General features: G+C 44.2%; 2 protein-coding genes across 2 annotated transcripts; one reads left to right on the top strand and one right to left on the bottom strand.

Annotated features, from left to right (window-relative positions):
• Positions 1–3,714: 3,714 nt before the first annotated feature.
• On the top strand, positions 3,715–7,573 carry LOC125516869 (aluminum-activated malate transporter 6-like). Its single transcript, XM_048682154.1, has 5 exons — positions 3,715–4,057; positions 5,137–5,274; positions 5,816–6,088; positions 6,189–6,325; positions 6,416–7,573. The coding sequence occupies exons 1-5, from the start codon at positions 3,715–3,717 to the stop codon at positions 7,571–7,573; spliced, it is 2,049 nt and encodes a 682-aa protein (XP_048538111.1).
• A 12,792-nt stretch (positions 7,574–20,365) lies between these two features.
• Positions 20,366–24,373, bottom strand: LOC125514472 (aspartyl protease APCB1). The gene is made up of 9 exons (XM_048679813.1): positions 23,712–24,373; positions 22,376–22,493; positions 22,042–22,265; positions 21,698–21,934; positions 21,377–21,530; positions 21,218–21,300; positions 21,017–21,113; positions 20,819–20,891; positions 20,366–20,717 (listed from the first exon to the last, which is right to left on the bottom strand). The coding sequence occupies exons 1-9, from the start codon at positions 24,275–24,277 to the stop codon at positions 20,602–20,604; spliced, it is 1,668 nt and encodes a 555-aa protein (XP_048535770.1). The 5' UTR covers positions 24,278–24,373; the 3' UTR covers positions 20,366–20,601.
• Positions 24,374–26,106: the final 1,733 nt, after the last annotated feature.

Genomic DNA, 26,106 nt, shown 5'->3' with positions numbered 1-26,106 from the left:
GGTAGGAAAGATGGCGGTATTGGTAGACTGAGGATGTTGTAGAGATGTGAAGAAGTTGTGTGAAGGATCTGGAGACGAGGGAGTAGGGAGAGAAGATATGGGAGAGTTCGAGGGACGTGTAGATGGACCATGGATGAGATGCAGCGTAGTTTCATAAAGCTGAGCTTTCATGGGCCGTGGATTACCTCTTCTCCGACTAGGTAGGTGGGCCATATTGGAATTTCTTGTTCCAAGTGACATGACGTTGTGTTGTAATAGGTGGTAATGGGCCTAAAGAATGAAATCGTGCCATAATCAATGGATTATAAACATAAGACCATGACTTTCTCAAAAAAAGACATAAGACCATGAGGAGCATTCTGTAAAAAATACATATAAAGAGTACTACTTCCTTCGTCCGGAAATATTTGTTCGAGGAATGGATGTATCTAGATGTATTTTAATTATAAATACATTCATTCATATCTATTTTGACGACAAGTATTTCCGAACGGATGGAATACTAATGAACTGCTACATACACGAAGTTGTCAAAAGACTGCTACATACACGCACGCAAGTGTGTACTTTATAAAATGCCAATATGAACTAGCTACATGCACTCCATCAACGTGCAAAGCACGTGCCACTTACTAGTATCACAAAACATACGAGGTCCATGTGGTACACGTGGCAGCCAGGGACGAAGCTAAAAAAATGTTTGGTGAGGTCATGTCTATGATAATGAGGCCATCTTCTATACATTGACAGTAATTAGTACTAAAATAATGAAGGATTATCTAATTTCATTGGGGTCAAATGACCCCAATGCTTACATGGGAGCTTCGCCCTTTGTCACACTCTCACGTTTCTAGATGTTTGCTATGTAGCAAAGCACATACGTTGAGGTAGCGCAATAAAATCTGAAATTTATTAGTTGAACAATATGGATATTTTATATTAACATAATTTGTACATTATTAATAATCATGACAGGTATTTTTTGAGACACAATAATCATGTTAGGTATTATATTATCAACGGTTTGATTTGAAGACGTTATTTGTCATTCGTTTCATGGCACGGGCTTTTTTGCTAGTTTTATATGTTTTTCAGGATTGCAAGTTTCAGTTTTTTTAGGGGGGGGTTGTTTTCTCTTTTCGAATAACAATTTTAGTTGTAAAGGACATGACGACACTTATCACTGAGGAATAACATAGGACCAGGAAGAAAACGTACTTGAACTTGGCACGACGCCTCCAGCCTGTCTCGGCATGGCGAGACGCCATCACCGGGCGTCGCGCCACGTAAAGAGAAGCACCTGCCTGCTGCTTCGTCGTCGATGTACGTCAGTACGTGAGCGTAGACTGTAGAGACAACGCATTTGCATGCCACCACGTAAACCTGATCATTCCCTGGGACGGTTCAGGTTTGGGCCGGGCTTGGCAAAGCCCGATGAAAAAATTCCATGCCCGAGCCCGGCCTGAAGCACATGAACAGTGGCGTTTTTAATTAAATTAATCATATTTGGGATATTATATTAGTTTATTATGTTAGAAATATTAGCATTTTTTTGATTAATCTAATCCATGAGTAAGCAGCAAACATGGCAAATACGGTATGCATCTTATAGCAATACCTAAGCATGTGAGCACGTACAATACATAGAAATGAAACATCTATGAATAACATATATACGGCTAGCACATGAACGAGCAAAAAGGAGATGAACGAGTCATACCCTCCGGTTGGCCAGGCCAACGCGGCGGCGGCAGCAGCAACCTCGGCATTGGCCAAGGCCTTCTTCTTGGCGGCTTCGTCGTCAGCCATGGAGTCGATGCAGGGGACGTAGTGGAAGCAGAGGCAGACGGAGACTGGGGCGGATCGGGAGCAGTCGCGTCGAGACTCTCCTCAAAAACCTTATTGTCGTTCTCCCGGACAGGATCTCGAACGACAGGGTTCCGGAGGCACCTGCTCTCCTGACCAACCGTGCACGCAGTCGTCGGGATGGGATCGCCAGAAGCAGCATAGAGAGAGGAACAACAGATGGCGGCTAGGTTTATGCGAGAGGGAGTGAGTGAACTGAGTTAGGATTCACTTCACTGGCTAGCGCCTTCTTATATAGGCTGTCGGGTAGATGGGCCTGGGCTCAAGCCCGCGACCGAGTCTGCGGTCCAACGTCTCGGACTGTGGCACTTCCGTAAACAGATAGTTAATTAATTCAAGATTAATTAACCATTACTGACCGGCAAAAATAAGCTTCGGCTCATTCCCGCAATCCGTGGCGCGCGCGTCGTGGCGAGGCGGGTGACGGAGGAGGAGGAACGCGTGTGTACAACTCCTATTCCCAAGTTCCCAATAGCAAGTGATGGAGCAGCCCTTATAAAGAGGTCTCACTCTTCTTACTGTAGCGGTATGGTACTAAACTTCTCATACTTCCCACCACTTGCCGTGCACACACATGGGCCTTAGAGATTAACCAGGGATTATGGTTTTATATGGGCCTAAGCCCATCTATAATCCATCATATTATACCTATATTTCAAATAGACATAATATATATAGTCATTTCGTGAAAATCCATCTCTGCACCCGAGCTCATCTGCACCCGTGCTGACAAAAAAAATTCAAAACTAATACTAGAAAAATTCAAAAAAATCTTTTTTGTGTGTGTGGTAGACAATTTGTTGCGTGAGATCCGCTCCAAATTTCAATTGGATATATGAGAAGCTCTCAGCAAAAAAGACAAATTGGAGGTCTGTAAAAATGTTTATTGTTCATGTATTGTTTTGACCCAATTTGTCTTTTTTGCAGAGAGCTACTCAGATGTCGAAATGACTTGAAATTTGGAGCGGGTCTCACGCATCAAATTTTCTCCCACACACAAAAATTAGATTTTTTTTTAAAAAATGATTTTTTTTACGATTTTTTTCTAACCAGGTGCAGATGAGCCTGGGCACCGAAACGCCCCACTCGTCATTTCGGGCTTATTTCAGACTTTTGGGCCAGCTTCGGGAGAGAAATTGGAGCTCAAGCCCGGCCCGAATGTCGGGTTTCGGGTTCGGGCCTCCGGGTCGGGTTGGGGCGTGGCCAATGCATAGCCTCAGGGTGATGCCTCACATGTCATGTAGGATCGGATAACAGAAAAAATAGGTTCGGATGAGGAAGCGGGATCCTCTTCAGGAGACGGATGCTTAGAAACAAAAAGTGTAGTCCAGTGCATAAAGTTAAAAAAGTTAAAATGAAGAGGAAGGATGCATGTGTAGTAAGAGTCACTTTTTATTCTTTGATGAGGTCCACTAATAATAGCTTGCATTGTGAAGAAAAAATCAACACATATGCTTCAAATTACTTTTTGTAATGAGGCATATATATCTATATCCTACCATTGTACATTGTACAGGCCCTTAATGAACAGGTTTACCACCACGCCCCAACGCATACGGTTAGCCGGTTAGGTACGGGACGGGACGGGTGGCGAGCGAGTCAGCCGGAGAGACGAGACCCATACGGTTGCGCGCACGCGGGAGCAAAACCAACCCAACCAAGAGTCCAGGGCGGGACTCCGGCCGAGCCACACAAGTCAGGAAGGAAACCCGGTACAACAAAAGCAATAAATAGCTCCGACCATGGCGGAGCCCCGGGCTCCCGCGGCGTCCTACGTACGCGCGCGCCGCTGTCGCAAGGAGGGTCCTCACGCCGAGGCCCGGACGGATCGCCGCCTCCTCGCCGACGATGGCGACGCAGCCGCTTCTGCCGCCGGAGCAGCGCACGCTGCGCGCGGCGCTGGACCAGCGGGGGCTCGCGGAGCCGCTGCTGTCGTCCTACTGGAGCGACGGCCACTACGACGCGCGGGGCGATGGGCCCCTTCGGCGGGCGGCGGGGGCGGTGTGCGCGGCCGGTAGGGAGCTGTGGACGTTCTCGCGCAATGACCCCAGGAAGCCCGTGTACGCGGCCAAGGTGGCCACGGCGCTCGCGCTCATCACGCTGCTCGTCTTCCTCCGCGAGCCCAGCGACATTGTCAGCCACTCCGTCTGGGCCATCCTCACCGTCGTCGTCGTCTTCGAGTTCAGCATCGGTCAGCGTCTCTTCTTTTATTTTCCTCTTTCCGATCGCGATGAATCTATCAAGGTTCTTTTCTGCGACCCTTGAGCTAAACACGTCCGATTGTCTTGCTATGCCCTAATGCACCGCCTCCTCGTCTATTTGTTGATCAATATTTTCTCTTGGAGTAGAAAGCTTTACTTTTGACACAAAAGAAATCAGCAATGCACCAGCATGCAAATAGTACTAGGGTAATGCAATGCGATCGCTACGATGGTGAAGTTAGGGTATTATTTTCCAGTTTAGCTTAGTCGCCTGAAAACGCATTCTGGGTCACTCGATTTCGGAGGGAAGAAGCAGTTGTTGGCTCTGGAGAAGCCCCTGGGTCTATCTTAGGATGGTAGGCAACCCTATTATCTATTTTAGGATGGCAGGCTACCTCATTATATCTATCTTAAGGGTGTTAAGGGTGATGCGGGTTCGCCAGAAAAAACTAGTCATCGTCGGAGTTACAGGGATGGTTGTGGGTGGCGGTAGCATGGCCGTGGGAGGAGGTTTAGGGGAAGGTGGGGCGGCAAGGTTGGTGCGGGAGCACTGCCGGCTGCAGGCGGTGGTGGCTAGCGGTCCGGCTGGTGGTACGTTCAGTGGTTGGGATGTTGGGGAAGAAGAAGAAGGTGGGAACTGGAGGTTGAAGAAGCAATCTGAACCACTTGTTTTGCATCAAACGGCTGAAACAGATCGACTGACCCAAATAGAATTTTCAGTCGACTTACCCCTAGCCAATACCATTATTTTCCAATATCAGCAATGTTAAAAGGGTAATGGTGATGTTTCGAACCATCGTAGCATTTGCATCTTCGATGGCATCACGCGGTCGCGTACCCACCTGGTACTCGCCATCCAGCGCTAGTAAGAAACTTCTTTTTTAGGCAGTATGAAACGGCAAGAAAGAAATGTGCTATGATCATATTTACCTGGTGCTCATCAATGAATGGCTTGATTGACTTTTACCTTTTTACCTCACATGTAAAAAAAGAAGGTAAGAGGGACCATGTTAAAATTTGCCGTACACATATTCAGTGGTTGATTTATTTATTTTTCTTCTCCACACAGGTGCAACCTTGAGCAAAGGCCTTAACAGGGGATTGGGGACTCTGACGGCAGGCGGGCTTGCTCTAGCAGTTGCTGAATCGGCTAGGCACATGGGCGACCAGGACATAGTGTTTCTCATCATCACCACCTTCGCCGTTGGTGAGTACTCCCAGGTGAATATCAGCTGATACCACCACTCAAATGCTCCTATACTCCCAGTTTGAAATTTTCAAATTTGCTTGTTTCAAAATGCTCGGTTTTTTTTTTTTGCGAATGTTCACAACACATGTGTCTACAACTCCTAAAAAATTTAGATCAAAACTGAAATACACAAAGAAAAACAAAAGGACAAAAAATCCAACATGAATATTTTTTTCGAAACAGAAATCCAACATGAATAGTGTCAATAAAATACAGACAAAAGGATGAATAGTGTCAAAACCACACTATTCACAACTGGATTTGTCCTTTTTATCTCTCCATGTGTTTTTCGAATTTGGTTCTGAATTTTTAAGGTTGTAGACACATGGGACATCTAAATTTGACATCTTCAAACTGGGAGCATGTGTGTGGTAGTACCACCTGATATTTCCCCCTACCAAAACAAGCTTGGGTATCAAATCATCATGCACTGGTACTCCTACCACTAGTGAAGTTCCAACGTATCTCTCATAACTGATGATAATATGATTGCCTGCAGGATTCGCTACAACCTTGATAAAGGTGCACCCCAAGATGAAGCTGTACGAGTACGGGCTCCGCGTCTTCCTGCTCACCTTCTGCTACGTGACGGTGTCCGGGTACAACACGGGGGAGTTCGTCGGCGGCACGGCCCTGAGCAGGTTCTTGCTCATCGTCATCGGCGCCGCCGTCAGCCTGGCGGTGAACATAGGCATATACCCGATCTGGGCGGGAGAGGACCTGCACCACCTGGTGGCCAGGAACTTCGCCAGAGTCGCTGAATCCTTAGAAGGTATGAGCATTGACCACCTGGTGCTGGTGGGCAACTGCTTCTGCACCACCTGGTTTGCTTCTAAGATCTCGAAAACCGCTTTGGTTGCTGGTTGTTGCAGGGTGCGTCGATGGATACCTGACATGCATGGAGTACCAAAGGGTTCCTTCCAAGATTCTCACGTACCAAGCTTCCGATGATCCTCTGTACAGTGGGTACAGGGCGGCTGTCGAAGCACAGACACAAGAGGAAGCACTGGTCTGTCTTCTTCTTGCTCAAGCTTCATTCAATCTAGGTTTTTGGTGCGTGTTTCTAACATGGTTGTGACTTGTGATACTGTGTTGGCAGCTGGGGTTTGCCATATGGGAGCCACCGCACGGACCATACAAGATGATGAAGTACCCCTGGCAGAGCTACACCAAGGTTGGCGGCGCGCTGAGGCACTGCTCCTTCGCCGTCATGGCGCTGCACGGGTGCATACTGTCGGAGATCCAGTCGGCGCCGGAGAACAGGCAGGTGTTCAGCGCCGAGCTCCACAGGGTGGGCGATGAGGCGGCCAAGGTGCTGCGGGAGCTCGGGCACCGGGTGAAGACCATGACCAGGCTGAGCTCGCCCAACATCCTCTCCGAGGTCCTCCACGCCGCTGAGGAGTTGCAGAAGAAGATCGACCAGCGGTCCTACCTCCTCGTCAACACGGATCGTTGGGGGGAGAGGGAGGACACCGCCGCCTCCACCACCACCTGCAGCCGGCACGAGGCAGGAGCCGGAGCCTCCAGTGAAAATGAGGCGCCACCGCCGCCGCCGGAGCAGGCCGTCGTCATCAACATCCCTCCAATGCACAAGTCGGAGTCGAACACGACTGTCGCCCGGGCCGCCGGCGTCAACGTCCCTCCACTGCACAAGTCGGAGTCGAACACGACCCTCGCCCGGGCCGCCAGCGTCAGCATCCCTCCACTGCACAAGTCGGAGTCGAGCACGACCCTCGCCCGGACCGCCAGCGTCAGCGTCCCTCCACTGCATAAGTCGGAGTCGAGCACGACCCTCGCCCGGGCCGCCAGCGTCAGCATCCCTCCACTGCACAAGTCGGAGTCCACCACGACCGTCGCCCGGGCCGCGGCCCTCGGCAACGTGCACAAGTCGGAGTCGAGCACGTCGCTCGCCCGGTTCGACTCGGCGGCGTCGTGGGCGGCCATGTCGCTGGCGGACGGCCTGGCGCTCAAGCCCCAGGGGTCCTGGCACCACCGGGTGCCGCCGTTCCACCCGGGCCAGCCGGTCGACGCCGCGGAGGCGAGGACGTACGAGAGCGCGAGCGCGCTGTCTCTGGGCACCTTCGCGTCGCTCCTCATCGAGTTCGTGGCGCGGCTCGGGAACCTCGTCAACGCCGTCGAGGAGCTCAGCGACAAGGCCGCCTTCAAGGATCCCGTGGAGGAGCCATCCGTGTTAACAAGGGAGGAGGAGACTGGTGTTTTTGGCAGAATGACAAAGTTTTTCAGGCTGAAGAGATGATGTGGACGGCAAGAGAAGAGACTATAAAACACTAATTGACCGGTGGTAAATGGATAGCCCGATGTTGTTCAATTAGCCAGACTAATTGGGTGTACCAAAGAAGCATGTAGAAGGTCTGATATATACTGTACAAGGTATACATGTAAATACAAATGTGAAAATCGGAGAATATAAAATGCTCTCTCATGCAGTAAAGTGAAACAGGGTGAGAGGGATACTCTGTAATATACCAATGTTTTTGAATAGCGGACTATACCGCATTTAGTAGGGTCTCACTAAACAACGTCGTCTTTGTACAATTTAGCAGTTTTAGACTATCGCCGTTGTTATAACACTATGTCACATCTAGATGTGAGATAATACCTCACATCTACTTATAACATCATTGTACATCAGTAGATAAATAAGGGTTTGTCTAAGTTGGGTCTAGGCTTTTTAGTCTTGGTTGTTTTTGTTATTGGGTGGGCTCTATTGTTGTTGCACAAAACAGGAAAAAAAAAGGAGCTTTGCTTCGGTAGACCCCTCTCACAAACCGTATAAGGATAGTATTGTCATTTGTTCATAAGGTATATTTATACGATATGTTTTTCTAGGGGAATATTTATACGATATGTGATATGTACAAGAGGTACATAGCAGATCGGCCGCCCCTCACACACCTCCGTCCTGGGCCTGGCCCATTATTCTTCTACTTCTTTTAACCTTCAAAAAATTGTTGTTTTTGTTATTGGGTGGGCTCTATTGTTGTTGCACAAAACAGGAAAAAAAAAGGAGCTTTGCTTCGGTAGACCCCTCTCACAAACCGTATAAGGATAGTATTGTCATTTGTTCATAAGGTATATTTATACGATATGTTTTTCTAGGGGAATATTTATACGATATGTGATATGTACAAGAGGTACATAGCAGATCGGCCGCCCCTCACACACCTCCGTCCTGGGCCTGGCCCATTATTCTTCTACTTCTTTTAACCTTCAAAAAATTGTTGTTTTTGTTATTGGGTGGGCTCTATTGTTGTTGCACAAAACAGGAAAAAAAAAGGAGCTTTGCTTCGGTAGACCCCTCTCACAAACCGTATAAGGATAGTATTGTCATTTGTTCATAAGGTATATTTATACGATATGTTTTTCTAGGGGAATATTTATACGATATGTGATATGTACAAGAGGTACATAGCAGATCGGCCGCCCCTCACACACCTCCGTCCTGGGCCTGGCCCATTATTCTTCTACTTCTTTTAACCTTCAAAAAATTGTTGTTTTTGTTATTGGGTGGGCTCTATTGTTGTTGCACAAAACAGGAAAAAAAAAGGAGCTTTGCTTCGGTAGACCCCTCTCCACAAACCGTATAAGGATAGTATTGTCATTTGTTCATAAGGTATATTTATACGATATGTTTTTCTAGGGGAATATTTATACGATATGTGATATGTACAAGAGGTACATAGCAGATCGGCCGCCCCTCACACACCTCCGTCCTGGGCCTGGCCCATTATTCTTCTACTTCTTTTAACCTTCAAAAAATTGTTGTTTTTGTTATTGGGTGGGCTCTATTGTTGTTGCACAAAACAGGAAAAAAAAAGGAGCTTTGCTTCGGTAGACCCCTCTCACAAACCGTATAAGGATAGTATTGTCATTTGTTCATAAGGTATATTTATACGATATGTTTTTCTAGGGGAATATTTATACGATATGTGATATGTACAAGAGGTACATAGCAGATCGGCCGCCCCTCACACACCTCCGTCCTGGGCCTGGCCCATTATTCTTCTACTTCTTTTAACCTTCAAAAAATTGTTGTTTTTGTTATTGGGTGGGCTCTATTGTTGTTGCACAAAACAGGAAAAAAAAAGGAGCTTTGCTTCGGTAGACCCCTCTCACAAACCGTATAAGGATAGTATTGTCATTTGTTCATAAGGTATATTTATACGATATGTTTTTCTAGGGGAATATTTATACGATATGTGATATGTACAAGAGGTACATAGCAGATCGGCCGCCCCTCACACACCTCCGTCCTGGGCCTGGCCCATTATTCTTCTACTTCTTTTAACCTTCAAAAAATTGTTGTTTTTGTTATTGGGTGGGCTCTATTGTTGTTGCACAAAACAGGAAAAAAAAAGGAGCTTTGCTTCGGTAGACCCCTCTCACAAACCGTATAAGGATAGTATTGTCATTTGTTCATAAGGTATATTTATACGATATGTTTTTCTAGGGGAATATTTATACGATATGTGATATGTACAAGAGGTACATAGCAGATCGGCCGCCCCTCACACACCTCCGTCCTGGGCCTGGCCCATTATTCTTCTACTTCTTTTAACCTTCAAAAAATTGTTGTGAGAGGTAGGATTCGATCTACCAACCTCTTAGTTTTCTTTCACCACCATAACCAACTGAGACAACCCACTTGCTGTGTCTAGTTACTTTTTTTTACTGCTCTTATTATTGCGCATCTTGTCAGTTTAGTTTTCTTTTTTGGAAAAATCAAATTAGGGACGCAGCACGCCGTCCATCCCGTGCGGCCGCTGCGCGATGGACCAAGTAGTGCTTGTCCCGTGACTGCCGCATGCGCAGGAGTTTTATAGCACCACAACTGCGGGCATGTTGGGGCTGTGTTACAGCTATACACAACGGAGCTAAACTACTAGTACTCTGTTATATTTTACTTTCGAACAATCAAATTGGCCATGCATTCACTACAGGATAATGAAAATTTTCTTTCTCATGCTACAGTGACCGGTGGTGGGTGACCACTTGGCATGAGCGGTAAGCTATATCAAAAACAATGAACAAAAAAAATGACCGGTGGTAGGTGTTAGTACATGTTTCTTTTATCAAGCTTCATACTAGCTTAACACAATTAAACATGTAGGCAGGTCCAACAAATAATTATGGCAATTGGATGCTCTTATATGACCAATTAAAGGCCCCGTACCAAGTTGTTTTTGTTTTCGACAATTTTTTTATTTTCTGGAGATTTCTCGATAAAAAGGGCCGATAAATGGCCAGACGTGTCGCAACTTGCATACTTTGTCGGAAATCGTTCAAATATGACATGGATGCCTACCATGGGAATGCCCACTACTTGCAAAAAAGTTCATGGATATGAAAACAAAGTTTGTAAATTTAAGAAATATTCACAAATTTGAAAAGCTCACGAATTCTAGAAAAGGTTCAAGATTTAGAAATAGTTCATTGATTTTAATAAAGAAAATAAAATGAAGTAAAGATAAAAAATAGAAGGAAAACAGGACAAACAATAACGAAAAAGTAAAACAACAAATTTTAAAAATTGTTCATGTTTCGAAAGATGTTTGGAAATTATTCATGTTTTGAAATTTTGTTCAAATTTCAAAAAATATTAGGTCAAATTCCGTTCATAAATTCAATAAATATTCGGCATTTCAAAATTGATCACATTTTTTCAATTAGAGTTTCAAACTTTTTTTCAGAAAATATTTCTTATATGTGAACACTGTTGCGTCTTCTTATATATTTCGCACTACAAAATAATGCAAGCAGCTGTGTGGGGAACTGGCTAGCAGCGTAGGGCTCTAGCTGTAAGGTCTTGAGTTCAATTCGTCAGGTATCCGTTTTTCTTAATATTTTTATGTTCCTTATATTGGACGTGGCTTAATGGGCCGGCCCGTGCAATTTGTATACGAAGTCTCGCAACGTACTTTTAAAAAGGACAATTTTACCCTTAATTATGAAGGTGTATGGGATAATCTGAGCCATCGATGTGTTTAAGGGGGGTCTACCGAAGCAGAAGTGAAAAAGAAGATAGACAGAAAAACAAGTTGTCCACGGGTGGATCTGGGCTTCGGGCTACAGCTTGTAGTTTGACATGTTTGAACCATTGCACGTGGCTTGATGAATGAACGCACGAATAATTTGGTAAAACAGTGGATCTCCTTGGCGAAAGTATGAGGCATCTCGATGTAGAGCTCGCGAGAAATGTTGTGGCTTTTTTTTCTATTTTTTCTATAAACTATTTGGTGAAATAAAAAATTGTTTGCAAATTTTAAAAGTCCGTGGATTAGAAAGGAGTGGGAAATTTGAATGTTTTCACGAATTTTAAAAGTCATCGAATACAAAAATATGTTCGTGAAAAAATGTTGACAAATTTGGAAAAAGTTCATTAATTTTTTAAAAACAGTAAAACAGGAATTTGGGGAAAAAACATGACCTTTAAAAAAGTTCATAATTTTAAGAAAATATTCGTGATTTTTTTAAAATGTAAATGAAAAAAAATGATTTTGTTTTCAAATGTGAACATACAACTGGCTGACAACCCTTTTCCCGCCCCTAATTGCAGTCTCGTTGAACATACGTGGTGCAGCTTGTTGCTGGTGGCCGGCAGCGCGATGCAGCCTCGCAGCTCTGGAGTAGAACCAGCCAACCTGGAGACGGCAAGCGATGCCTTGCGCCGCACTGTCTCCCAGTCCATGTTGGCCCTGCGTCCCGTTCGTACTTACGTTTATGAGTGAGTCCGCACGAATGAATTAATCTATCTTCTTTTGTAATGGAATGGAAAGGCAGAGGTGTTAATCTAATCTATCTTGGCCGCGCGCGGATGCAGAAATTACATGGTACGTACGTAGTACCTGACTTCGTCGACGGCGAGTATGGACAAGGAGATGGAGCGGAGCCTCAGATCGGCGTGGCTGATGGCCCTGCCGTTGTCAAGTTGGAGGTAGTTCCTGGGCACGGCCTTGTCAACGATGCCGTCGACGGCGCTGGCGAAGCGGTGGTGCATCAGGAGGAATTGACGGAGGACCTGGGCGCGGAAGCTCATGGGACTGGCGGGCGGCGGCAGGTACCTGTCCAGGTATTCGACGGCGTCCAGCCACAGGCCCCGCTGGACCAGGCCGCCCAGGTGCCGCATGCTCATGTGCGCGCGCGTCTTGTTCGTCAACCTGAATTGGATGGAGCCAAGCGAGCGTTAGGAAAGAAGCTAGCTGGGGAGCCATTGATATGTTCTTGATTTGAATTTTGAACTGCTTTTCATTGCGCTTAGATTAGAAGGAAGGAAATTTCAAGTTTGAACAGAGGCGCGCGTACCGTACTCGTTGTAGGAGTCGCGGAAGCCTTGGTCCCAGAGGAACGCGATGAGGCGCCGATGACGAAGCCGCGTCACGCGCGGATTCTCCGGCGGGCTGGAAAGCTTGTGGGCGGCCTCGCCGACGGAGTCGTCCGCCGGGCGGGAGCGCTTCTTGCCAGAAAGCGTGTGGGCGGCCTCGCCGACGGAGTCGTCCGCCGGGCCGGAGCGCTTCTCGGCGGTCTCGCCGGAGGCATCCATCACTGGTGATTGGGCTGGGTATGGACTATGGAGTGCGCGCGGATTGAACACGCAGAGAGCTCTCGAGAATGGTTTTTCTACCATGCACGGGATCTCCCGTGCATGCTAGTGTCCCACCGTACTACCTATGAGGCTATAACCTATAGTTACTTCATCCTATGACCTTATCTGATTCTTCCCCTTCTCATATTTACTCATGCATTTTAAGTCAGAGCCTGAAATTTTAAAACCATGTAGCTTTTGAATGAAATTTTTTATTTCTGGTTTGTTTGCATATTTGGGGTCCTGAAAAGAAGATCTTTTAAACAAGATCAATCATGGATATATTTTCATAATTTTTTTAAAGAAATTTTTAACTTGGTGAAACTATAGAATATAAAGCTCATCAAATTACAAAACTGTATACGATGTTCTTAATAGAAACAAATTGACATGAAATGAGTTCCGCAGACTATATCATAGAATTTTACACCATGCATGTTTCATGGAATTTCACCATCTTTCGTAAGGTTTATTCATGTTTCAAAAATTATGAAAAATATATTGAATAGTGATCTTGTTTAAAAGTCCTCGTCACCAGGAACATAAATATGCAAACAAAGGTGAAATCGGGATTTTGGTTCATAAGATAAAATGACTTCAAACTTTGGAATCACATGAAAAAGCATGGGTGTAGTGTGCTGCATGGGAAAGGGTGGGTTCATTAATGGATGAAATACAACTACTCCAAAGTCTCCATCTAAATCCAACGGTTGAGCCATGCACGGGACCTTCCATACATGGGAGAATTGCTTTTCTCCACATCTTATATCGAGAGCGGCGGGATACATACAGGGCCCACTCGTCTCGCGCGGCGTTTTACGCCCGCCTCGCGCTCGCGTTTTCTCTCTCTCGCTTGTCGTCTTGTTTTCTCTCTCTTGCTTTACTCTTTTTTTCCTCTCTGGTTTTTTTAAGAAAATTTTCAATCTATTTATCTTCAATCATGGCAGTACAACGAATACCAGAAATAATGAAAATAATTACATCCGGATCCGTAGACCACACAGCGAAAACTACAAGCACTGAAGCGAACCGAAGGCGCGCCGCCATCATTGCCCCTCCATCGCCGGAGTCGGGCACAACTTGTTGTAGTAGACAGTCAGGAAGTCGTCGTGCTAAGGCCACGTAGGACCAGCGCACTAGAACAGCAACCGCCGCAGATGAAGAATAACATAGATCAGAAGGATCCAACTCGAAGACACACGAACGTAGACGAACAACGACGAGACCGAGCAAATCCACCAAAGATAGATCCGCCGGAGACACACCTCCACATGCCCACCAACAGTGCTAGACACACCGCCGGAACAGGGTCTAGGCGGGGAGACCTTTATTTCATCTTCATAAAGCCGTCGCCGTCTCGTCTTCCTGAACAGGACACAAACCCTAGCAAAATTGAAAGAAACGACTAAAAATGGAGCCCTCCTGCCAGCCCTTGCCGAGATCCACCGCGCCCCATGGCCCTATGGCCACCGGAGAGGAGCGGATCTGCGGCGGCGCCGGCGAGAGGCAGAAACCCTAACTCTTTTTGTGTTCTTGACTCGGTTTAGAGGCTGAGATGGGCAACGTTGGTTCTTGGATCAGTTGGGCTAGTGAGTACGTAGACCACGGAGGAGAAATGCATCGGACCATTTGGTGCTACCAGTGCATCAAACTTTTTTAGAACTTTTTAAAATATTTCAAAAAAAATGAAAAAAAAAATCTAGCACACCACCATAATATTAATGTATGTTGTCATAAAATTTCGTATCAAAATTCGAAGCATAGCTTGAGATATAAAAATGACAAATTCGACATTGAATAGTATATAACACAAGTGAGGCTTTAGATTTGGCTCATTATCACACTGATGTCAAATTTGCCATTTTTATATCTTGAGCAATGTTTTGAATTTTCATACAAAATTTTGTGTATATTGATGGTATGCCAATGTGTTAGAATTTTTTTAATTTTTTGAAACATTTTAAAATGCGCTAATGCGTCCAGTGCACCGGTAGCATCACAAGCACCAGTGCACCAGATACATTCTTGAATGGGCTCGGTTTATTTCCCTAAGCATGTGCTAATGCTTTTTTGACTTTTTGGTCCAACTGTAGGACGTTAGACCTTACCCAAATAATCGACCGGATTTTCCTTTTAGAAAAAATAGTTTATTGTTTTTATTTATCAAAATGAGAGTTTTTTTAACTTGTGTCATACTTTATTTAAATCAAATAATTGTTACATTACTAACAAGTTCAGCTAGAATAATCTGCGGAGGATCGTCCTCCCAAGAAATTATAGAATTAGAATCATAGGAACTCCTAGCAAGCTTGTGTGTCATTTTGTTCCCTTCCCTTGAAAAGTGAGAGTACAAGACTGAACCAATACTTTGAGCTAAATGAAAACACTCATTCAGAGTAGTAGAATAAGGACTCAGGATTATCAACTTCCCTCTTACATGCTAGGATAATCTCAATACAACCAGATTCAAAGATCACATTTGAGCATCCCCACTGGCCCGCTAGCTCCATACCATTCTTCAACACCAAAGCTTCCGCTGTAGCGGCATCAAGCACATGCGTAAAGAGAGTTGTTAACCCAGTAAAAGCCTCACCTCAGTGGTTTCGAAGAACCGCCGTTGTGGCTCTGCTTCCATCTTCCATGAAGTATGCATCCACGTTCACTTTATAAAGATTTTGAGCAGGTTTAGACCATTTAACATCAGGTACACTGGTCGCACTCCTTGAGCCAGCATAATTGGATGTTATCGCATGTATGGAGAGTGTTGTTTCGGAAGAAATGGCCACACCTTCGCCCTTCACAGCTTCCCTTCTCTGCCACCTAATGTACCAAGCTCCAACCAAGATAGACTCTTGGAAGGCAAGATGTTGCAGTGTGGTTGAGTTACACCTTTGATCTCTGAGGATATTCTCAAGCACGACACCACCAAATCGGTCCGAAACAAGGGCTTGGGTGACCGTTTCCTGAAGACTCAAAGCTTTCCACACTTCTTTAGCTCAAACACATGTAAACATGAGGTGTCGCAAGTCTTCAGCTCCCCCCTTACAAGAAGGACATTATCCAGATACCGGTATACAACGATTTGCAAGGACTGACATACCCGATATCATCCCATGTAAAGCCTTCCAACCAAAGGTATTTATTTTACTAGGAACTTGAAGCTTCAGAATCTCCCAAACTGGGTTAGACTTTGATGGTCCAACCTCAACTCTTCTGATTCTTGCACCAAATTGGTGTTCCCACTCAGTATAATACGTGGACCTGACTGAAAAGGAGTATGTCCGAGTCTTGTGCCAGGCAACAAAATCCTCAGTTAATTTGTGCTCAAAGGGATCCTCAAAATTCTTTCAACATCAACCGAAACAAAATTGTCCAAAATTAAATCTTCATCCCATCTCCCTCTCCATGGATTAATCAACTCATCAACAGTATTCAGAAGGAAAACCCCCTTTCTAGATATAACTTTCCTGGACGGACTACTCGGTATCCAGTGATCATCCTAGATATTGATTTACTTCCCGATCCCACTCTCCAAATATGCCCTCTTTTGAAAGTCTGGAGACCGACAACAATACTTTCCATGTAAATGAAGATCCCTTCTTCGGTCCTACCTTCAAGAGATTTCCATCAGGATAATATTTAGCTCTCAAAACGCTTGCGCAGAGAATATTATCCTGATGAACTTCTCTGTAAGCAACTGAGCAAGACCTTATAATGCATCTACATAATAACACTAGGGGGCTTTGTGCAACAAAAATAACATAAGCGTGTGCCACTTTGGTGACATGGCGTCCGATCTGGCAGTTGATCAACATTTTGTATCAAACTGTTACCGCATCAAGACTTAAGTGACCAGTTTCATGCTTTTTTTAAGTTTTTGTATGGATCTGTTATCGCTATGCAAGTTCATGTACTTATGGTGATATTAACTGTCATTTTCAGTGTTGCCTTTCTCGCCCTGCTCAACTTCATCTTATTTGGGAGTAGTTTGTAATCTCTTTGAACTTTCTTCCCAAAGGTGCTCAAATCCATCTTCTGGTCATCCCTAAATTGCTCAATGTGTGGTGCTTTATATATAAAGTGGGGTGAAAGCCTTTTTCGGTAAATTGCTCAATGTACTTCTCTACAAGCAAGTTCACAGTCAAGCACTAAGAATCCCAGCTCTACTGACAGGTGTGGTTGCCATTGTACTTCTTAATGACAATGCTCCCTGTCCTGTTGTCTTTAGATGTTTTAAAAATCCAAGGACAACCTTCTAAACAAAATGCATTCATCCTAGTCGCCTCATTTCTAGCTCTCCGGATCTTAACTCTGTCTCTTTGACACTATATGCATCCAACACCCTTCTCACCTCTTTCATATCGCTGAAAACTAATCCAACCCTAAACACTGGATTGTCCATGTCAATCTCTGCACTGAAAGTCCTGAAAGTATACTTCAGCTTTTGTAGCTCTTCCTTTGAAAGGATTAAATCATCCTCGTCTGGTGGATACCCCTCTTCCATGTACTCATTCTGCACATTGTTATCCTCCACATTTTTGTCTACATTTTCATCAAAGAGATCATTGTCTCCATCTTCCACATCATAATCACTTTCATAAAATTCAGAGTCAGTCTCTTCAACTTCTCCCTCTACTTCATGTGCTTGCTCCGCTACCTCTGGTTCTGCTTGCTCTTGCTCTGGATGTTGTTCTTGCTCTTCAATATTTGTTGCAGCATTGATCCTTGAAGTTCCTTCACCCCGTCTAGCTCTTGTTGGCAATTCTATTACCACATCATACCATATGTGATCTTTCTCATCCACAAGCAAATATAGTGTCTTGTGTTCTCTACTTGGAGCGTTGATTGCAGCAATTACTTCATCATTATCCACACAAATCATACCATCAAAAATTGACTTGTTCTCAGGCAAGCACATCTTAGGATCTAAAGTATCATATCCAATCTTCTCCAAGCAGTCCTTCATAACTTGTGTTGACAAACTATCAGGATGACAATAATCGAACACATGTGTGCATCCAACATATTGCCTAATAGCACCCAATCCACAGAAAAGTCCATTGTGTTCAAATTCTACTGAGAACATAGGTGTAAATTCCCATGAAGTAACTGCAAAAAAAGGAAGTTTACATCAAATTTGCACATGAAAAAAGCCTCTGTTTGGTGCAGTACATAGTTAGAATTGCAGTAACAAGATACAGCAAAAGACACTGTCTGTTGTAGTAAATAGTAAAAATTACAAAACAATTTAGTCTCTTCTGGCCTGTACAAAATAATGTAGACACTGTTCGTAATTTATGACTTCTTGACTTTCTTTCTATTTACTTTTCCTTTAGCGAATCAGGATTGCGGAACGACTAGTTCATGTATTATATGACACATTTTCTGAAACTCGTGACTAAATCTTTAATGCATTTCAATGAGAGAAGGAAGAGCATGAAAGCCAAACTCTGTTTGGAGAAGTAGTTAAGCCTTAAGTTCCAACCCACCATGCACTTTTCAAAAATTAATTGCCCCAAAGTATGTTCAAACATAATAATTCAGAGCTATCTATTTCAAACTTCAGCAGCCGAGAACAAAAAGCCTAAACATTGAAATACAGTTATCTGTAGTATTATTGTAACGAGCATGTAGATACTGAATAACGGCCATCTTTTGGACTGGTGTGTGTAAAATAATGAAATGTGGTCGTTGATCACTTTGATGTTGACAGATTGAGCGGCTCAAGCATGGAGAATCCTAGTAGGCTCTGTTCAGCACAGTTGAATGTGCTTGTGTTATAACCATGTACTGGCTTTGTTTGTTTATGCTCCCCATGCTCATAATCTTGAATTGTTTATTATGATGAAACCTTTTTAATTGAATATTTGAACGTCCTGGAGCTTATGACTGAATTTTTGTAGTACACCCTTGCCGCTTGCTAAGAGGTTGGACTACAGATGTATGACAGGCAAAGTAATTATTTCCCCTAAGAAAAGCTACATTCTACAGCAACATCCTGGATGCATTCACAAACACGAATCACACAAAAGTGCATTTTGACTCTAGCCTCTACACTACTGTGGTCAGCTATACGTAAGTCGATTCTCTGAATTAATTTTCCCAAAATCCAACAAGCACATCTAGCCGACCTAGCCAAAATCATGCAAAGGAGATGTACTTCGGGTACCAACAGATCATTTCCAGCCAAAAAACACGATCTATGCGTTGGAGAATATGGTATGTTAGGAATGAATTGGTGCACTCTAAACCATTGCCTCCTGTACATGTTTCAGTCCGGTTCCTAGCAAGCTACTTGGCCTCTTTGCAAGTCATAGAAGATACCACGGTCATTGATCCAGTAAAGGGCAAATCTGTCCTTTGTCCGGAATACAAACATAAAGTGCATCAATGTTTATTGACCTAGAGCACAGCCGGATCATGGTCAAAATCAACTACCGGAAGGGTAAAATTAAAAACAGATGGTTCAGTGTCACGATCAAATGCAGGAGCAGGTATGATCCTTAGAGATCACGCTGGATCAATCATCTTTACATCATGCAGGCACCTTTACTCATGCAGATATACGGAGTATATTGGAAGCTGGGTTGTTGGCTTTGAAAGAAGGAATTTCTTTGGCACTGCAATGGAGTAATTTACCCATTGACATCGAAACAGATTGTTTAGAGATGATAAGGAGCTGGAAACAAATCAAAATATGCTTTTACAGTGAGAGATCATTGATAGTACAGTACGAGAGAGAGAGAGAGAGATTCTTGCATTACTCATTCTCGTCGGAATTGTAATAGGGCTAGTCACTTCATGGCTAATTTTGGTAGGTTGCAATGCCAAACTGCTGTTTGGCTAGGCTCTGGTCCGGAAAAGGTCCTGGAGATTGTTGAACGAGATGTAAACTGAACTTTGAGTAATGCAAGAATTATTTTCGCAAAAAAAAGGATCATGGAGAACATGAACTGATCATATACGGGTAAAAACCTAACAAAATTGAGGCACCAAGCTCTTGAGGGAGCAGCCACATTGAGTACATACACGTGTTATTTCATGGCAAAACAGGACCATTTTTACAAGTTTTCATTTCATCTCATCGTTAAGGACTTCTCAGAAATATATGTGATTCAATCAGGGGGTTTTCACAAAAAAGAACGAGCACAAGTGCACGCCACTTTGATGACATGGTGTCCGATCTGGCAGCTGATCAAGGTTTTGTATCAAACTGTTACCACATCAAGGCTTAAGTGACCAGTTTTCATGCTTTTTCAAGTTTTTGTATAAATCGGTTATCGCTAAGCAAGTTCATGTACTCCATGGATAAACATACCAGTGAACACCATGCACTGAAGGAGCTTTTTGCTAGGCCTGGAAACTACACAGCCTTTGGTTGCATCAAAATTAGTTATCAGGTCATTTAGGAAGCACCACAGCTTTGCATAATTTCAAGACGCGCTATTGACTTCAATATAGGCTGAAATTCTATCTACAGCTCATAATACGTACATACATTGATTCTTGTGTATATACAAACAATGCAGTGCATTACAAACAAGTATTACAACAGAAAGCGGGAACCATGGCTAGTGACTTTAGATGAAATACGGCACTGATGGCAGCTGCTATCTAGAGTGCAGCTCCAACCGTATTCTCTATTGTGCCACTTACATATGTATATTTTGCAACAATGCCCGTCAGAGGAAGAAGGGAAAGCCCTTCTGTGATTGTGGCTTGGTGCACTCTGAATTAGCCCATCCGATCTGCCTCCGCTCATTGTCATACACAACTAGTTTGCCACGCAGAGAAACATCTGAATGGAGAACCAAGAAATGATCATTGCAAGTTTGACACAATTAATCGTGTCACTGCACAGCAAGATTACCGATTGGGGGGTAAGAGAAGAATCTATACCTCCGACAATTATGGTCGACCCATGATTGATCTCTGTTCCATTTAGCAGCCCAAGACAAACATTGCCCTTTTCCTGGAATAAGTCAAGCAAGAACAATAAGCATAAGCATGAGTTCTCAGCATGGAACTCGTGTTAGAGATGCAGATCGATGTTACAAGACCTAACAGAATTTTATGGAAAATACATAGAAGACTTACACTGATAATCAAGTAATCATCGGGAACAATGGTGAATGTTTTCGGCACGACAAACCATCTTCTCCCAAAATGAAGGTTCAAGGGCTTGAAGAAGGACCTGAAAATCCCGATATGATTAGAAAAAGAGAAAGTAGTTTTTTTTTACCGGGGCTTGCCTGTCGAACTACCGCCCCTAAAAGAGACATCTTACAGGAGTATTACCTAACAGAAAAATCAGCTTTCCAGCACAAAGGTAATGTCGTATCTGAGCTATCTTGGACAAAACTGGGAGAATCATCCTTAATCTGACATGTTACAAGACACAAAGTTAGTAAATGAAATCGGATAACTTCACCCAAACGAATAATTAATGAGACTTACAGCATCAATAAGGTTTTTATACATTTCCTCTGGAAGGTATGTATATGAGCTCCCGCTATCAAAAATCACTTGAACAGAATTTCCTGCGTGCCCATGCATGCTGAGCTCCTGATCTCCATAATTTACTTTCTGGGCTTTTGTGTGGTATAAGTTGCTGACAATATTGAAAACCAAAATCATCAAAGAACAGCGCAAGGTTTTCAAGGATTGTTGCAACAAAAATACAAGTTCATTATGTGTGTGATTTAGGAGCCAAAGAAAAATGCTAATAATGGCAGTGCATGCAATTAATAAACTTTTAAAAAGGAGGATGCAACTTACTCTGGACCACCTCGAATAGGAGCCCATGTCATTCCCCATCTTGGTACATAATCATCACCCAGAAACATGTACCCCCCACCATTTGTTTCTCTAGTGATACAATGACCGAAAATGTTGGAAATAATTCCTTTGCTGGCCAGCTGACTAGGAAGGCTTATTGCTGCACTGCTAAGACCAAGAATCCCATCGGTCTTTGCTGGCGAGGACAAAAGCTGGCCTTGCTGATCATATGCACACCTATTTGGTAGATAAAAACCAGTAAGATACTTAGATCATTTAAAAGCATTTGCTCTAATGTATCAGGAATGTGCAAAAGGGTCATCTCCTAAAAGGTTTGACCGTACCCAAATACAAAGTCTAGCTTTTCCCTTCCACCATTTGTAGCGATTAGATGCATATCATCCTTTGCAAGAACACCCATAGACGAGCTTCTATCGGCATATTCAATCTCATAGTCACATTGCTTGCATGTTTCGCAGTTGTTCTGATCGCCTTGCAACTCTTGACATAGCAAATCCCTGGGAGGGACTATCTTTTCTTTTGCTGGCTTATATAAAGGATGAGGTCCCTGCAATTGCGGTACATATTTTTTTAGAGCAGTTGAATAAACTTGGATAGAATAGCGCAGCTAATCACAAACTGATATACTCAAACATCCAGATTTGTTAAATTTCTTACTTGGGCACAGTTTGTGCATGGTGCGTCACACTGAATCCATGTTAAATCACTTCCAGTATCAACATCAAGGAAATAAGGTCTTGGTGGATTGCCAACAAAGATAGATGTGTAATACTGCCTGCAATCGGGGTAAGATAATATTAGCCTCAACAGCTGCAGACCCAGCTTTATAGAAATCTAAAATAAGAGAGCATGGCTTACTATCAGACACATTAGCATAAATAGTAGCCTTTTATGGATAGAGAACAGTCCATCGAATATAGAGATTATTCTGGTAAATAGGCTATAAATATATCAGACACATTAGCATAAATAGTAGCCTTAACTAAAAATGATAGATCCTCAGACCTTAAGAACTGTCTGCTTATGACCTTGGGAGCAGAATTGCATTTCTGGAACATAAAAGGACTTTCTAGCTTTGATGTATATACTCATTACAGCCTACACCAGTACAACTAAACTAACTACACCTTAAGTTCTTCATATATGTACGAATAACTTTGAAAAACAACTGTTGGATGAAGTCGATCAGACGGTAGAGGTGGCCAATCCGAGTGTTGCTGAGCATTGGATATTCTCTTTACTACACCAGATTCTGCCATGTGTACTACCTAGAAGATTCTATGGCTGGGCTTAAGCCCTATGGACATTTTGCACAAAACTTAAACACACTTCTACTTTGTTCTAGACTCTTCCATATCTAGACTCTCTTAACTACTTTTCTATCTAACTATCATCCATTATTTCTTTATGGCTATGGATGTGCCTTCATAAATCATACTTATCTTTCCAGATACAGAAGTAGCTATTCTTAATATTTTAATATGATATACCCAAAAATACACCTAGACAAAACACACTGGATATATTTTACCCGAGTTTTGCATCTTATACTTCACGCATATGCCTAAAATGATTTCATCTGTCTATCATAATAAAGTAACAATATACCGATCGTTGGTTGTAATTTGATTATCTTAACTCTCGCATGGCAATGGACATATAATTTACTAGTATATGGAACAGAAATGTGCAATTTGTTGAAAGCGAAACTTCTAACCTGTTTTAGTACTTACTAAATCAAAATAGTATCATCACATCACCCAAACATTTTCTTGGGATCAGATTGAACCCAATTTTGTGATATAAAAGCATTAAGAGGGATCTAAATTCTAAAAGTTCGCTTTGTCCATCCACTCCCAAAGAGGGATCTAACCTGTTTTAGTACATCTGATCATCAAAAGCAACCCCCCTCTTTCTTGAAATTGAATCATAAGGCAACGGAGTAAAATTTACTCTTGGAGTCAAATTAAACTTCTGAAGAATTGGTACGCACCCATCGGGGAACACATTGCCCTTGATCGGGAGCAGAACCGTGGAGTTAGTCCCAGCCGATGTCGCCCCCTTGACATCCAGCTTCTTCGTGACCTTCCTGCCGCCGCCGTCATCGACCCTCTTGGCGGCGAGCTTGATGTTGCCGAATTCCCGCAGCGCGCGGCCCTGGTGCGCCTTGGGGTAGAGCTGGAAGAGGAACGACTTGGTCTCGTTCCGCTCCTTCTGCGCCTCCTCCTCCTCCATCCCGAGGAACTGCACGGCCACGTCCGAGTAGAAGCTGTAGTAGGCCGCGAGCGCGAGCGCGCCCAGCACGAGCACCATCGCCCCCGCGCGCCGCGAGACCGCCCGCCTCGATCGCCTGGCCTCCCTCCCCGCGGTAGCCATCGGAGGTCCCCGGTTCAGCGGCGGGGCCGGAGCGCCGGCGCCCGGCTCGTCGGTGTAGGTGAAGGCGGTGATGGTCTTGCCCTTGGAGGGCTGGTCGGGGGGCGGGAGGGTGATGATGACCACGCCGTGGAGCTGCGGGGGCTCCGGCGGCGGGGGAGGGGGCGGCGGCGGCGGCATCGGCATCTCCGGTCGAGATCCCGGCGGCGCTCCGGCGGGGCGGGGTCAGAGGCGGCGGGGAGGGCAGGCCATCGGGGGCAAGTGATGAGGAAACTGGCTGGGGAAAGGGGGGGGATGGCTTTGGTGAGCTCGGCGGACTGTGATTGGTCCGCTGACTTGACTTTTGGCACAGAAGGGCATGATTGGAATTTCTCGGCAGATAATATTCTTGGAGCTGCCATGATTTTTGTTTACGTTGGCGACGCGCATTGGCTTACGCACGGGAGTGAACATTGCTTCTGAATAATAATATATAATCGCTGGTGACATGTGCGTTATATAAGTTGCCGAGAGTTTAGCGATGAAACCAAAACCATGTGCTGCAAATACTGCTTAGTGCCAAGGAGGAGGAAAACAGAGCGAGCCTACGTTGCAATGTTGAACTAGGAAGTTCGTAATTTTATAAGAATCAGGACGTGGACGTGTAGATGTAACATGGGCTATGTCCGAGTGTTGTTAATGTGCATCGCAAGACGTGTTCCAAGAATAGGAGGACCTTGAATTGTAGCCCCTCCAATCTGACCTCTTCTTTGTACATTTTAATATTTTAGTTTTTTTCGTTCAGACGGTACACGAAGCGTTACGAGGTCTCACGAGGTGACTAGAAACCCTAGCCACCAACCCGTCTACCGCCCCTCTCACCACAGCCGGGGTGCGTTGCCAGGCAAAGCCGGCGTGGTGCGGGCAGCGGGGTTCCAATCACGGGGAGCTTGGTGGGCCGGAGGTTGGTGGGCTGCTATGGCGTGCGCATGTTGATGCTACCGCGACGAGTGTGTTGATGAGGTCTAGTTTTGAAATTTATTGGCAAATTATTCATAATTCTCATAGTTAGATGTATCGGCCGTAGATGCTTCCTATGTACCATAGTGATCAAGGAGATGGAGCAATAGGCGCAATTACGGAGGACGGGTATGGGAATTTTATTGCCACATCATGTTCATTTGTCCCCTATGCTTAGTCGCCCTGATGATGGAGTCCTTGGCAATGAAAGAAGGATTACCTTTGGCGTCTTCTTTAGGCCTCCAACATGCTGTGACGGAATCGGACTGTTTAGAAGTAATTGATGCTCGTGGTGGAGGAAGTACATGGTGGTATGAAGGAGCTACAATGTTTGCAGACTACGCTGATTTGATCATGGAGATGGGCAATGCCCGGCTTACTCATTGTCTTCGGGAGGCCAATGGAGTCGCACATGAAATTGCCAAGTATAGCTATGAGAACTATCATTCTAAAAAAATAAGATAACTATTTATCTTGTAATAGATGATCCTCTGTCTTTCATTAATGTGTCTCTTGTGAATGATGTAAGTGTTCTTATTTGGTCAATAAAGTAAGCCATACTGGCATTCCCTAAAAAAATACTCCCTTCCTGCCAAAATAAATGACTCAATTTTATAACTTTAATAGGAGTATAAAGTTAGTACAAACTTGAATCATTTATTTTGAGACGGAGGAAGTAGATGTATAGGCCGTCATCTCGCAACAAAAAACAAGGATGTATCGGCCGTCGATATGCTGTTGAGGTTTTGCACGCGGAAATAAGTGTAGCCTCGTAACCTTCTTTTGCTGTAGAGATTCCAACGCTGCGACGGTCAGACCACATTCTTGCGTACTTTGCCTGGTCACCCTGGCACGGTAGGAGCTAGTTATTTTTACCACGTGAGCTTGTGACAAAGTCACTCCTAAAGAGCTAGCTGGTGACAGTTTTTAGGCTTGCCTTGTTGATTCTTCTTGGCCAATCTCAACGAGCTATCGGACAGTGGAAAAAATTGTTTCTGCAAAGCATATACGTGCTA

Source organism: Triticum urartu, chromosome 6 (genome assembly GCF_003073215.2).
Source record: "Triticum urartu cultivar G1812 chromosome 6, Tu2.1, whole genome shotgun sequence".
Classification (NCBI taxonomy): Eukaryota; Viridiplantae; Streptophyta; class Magnoliopsida; order Poales; family Poaceae; genus Triticum; species Triticum urartu.
Note: the sequence above shows the minus strand (reverse complement) of the source record. Positions and strands in the feature narration are given on the sequence as shown.

Excerpts from the sequence above, each read along its gene's own strand:
- LOC125514472 (XM_048679813.1), bottom strand. The coding sequence starts at position 24,277 with ATGCCGATGCCGCCGCCGCCGCCCCCTCCCCCGCCGCCGGAGCCCCCG. Across the intron at positions 21,531-21,697 it reads CCTATTCGAGGTGGTCCAGA|CAACTTATACCACACAAAAG; the intron begins GTAAGTTGCATC and ends CAATATTGTCAG. Across the intron at positions 21,301-21,376 it reads ATAAAAACCTTATTGATGCT|ATTAAGGATGATTCTCCCAG; the intron begins GTAAGTCTCATT and ends GTAACATGTCAG.
- LOC125516869 (XM_048682154.1), top strand. The coding sequence starts at position 3,715 with ATGGCGACGCAGCCGCTTCTGCCGCCGGAGCAGCGCACGCTGCGCGCG. Across the intron at positions 5,275-5,815 it reads CATCACCACCTTCGCCGTTG|GATTCGCTACAACCTTGATA; the intron begins GTGAGTACTCCC and ends GATTGCCTGCAG. Across the intron at positions 6,326-6,415 it reads AGACACAAGAGGAAGCACTG|CTGGGGTTTGCCATATGGGA; the intron begins GTCTGTCTTCTT and ends CTGTGTTGGCAG.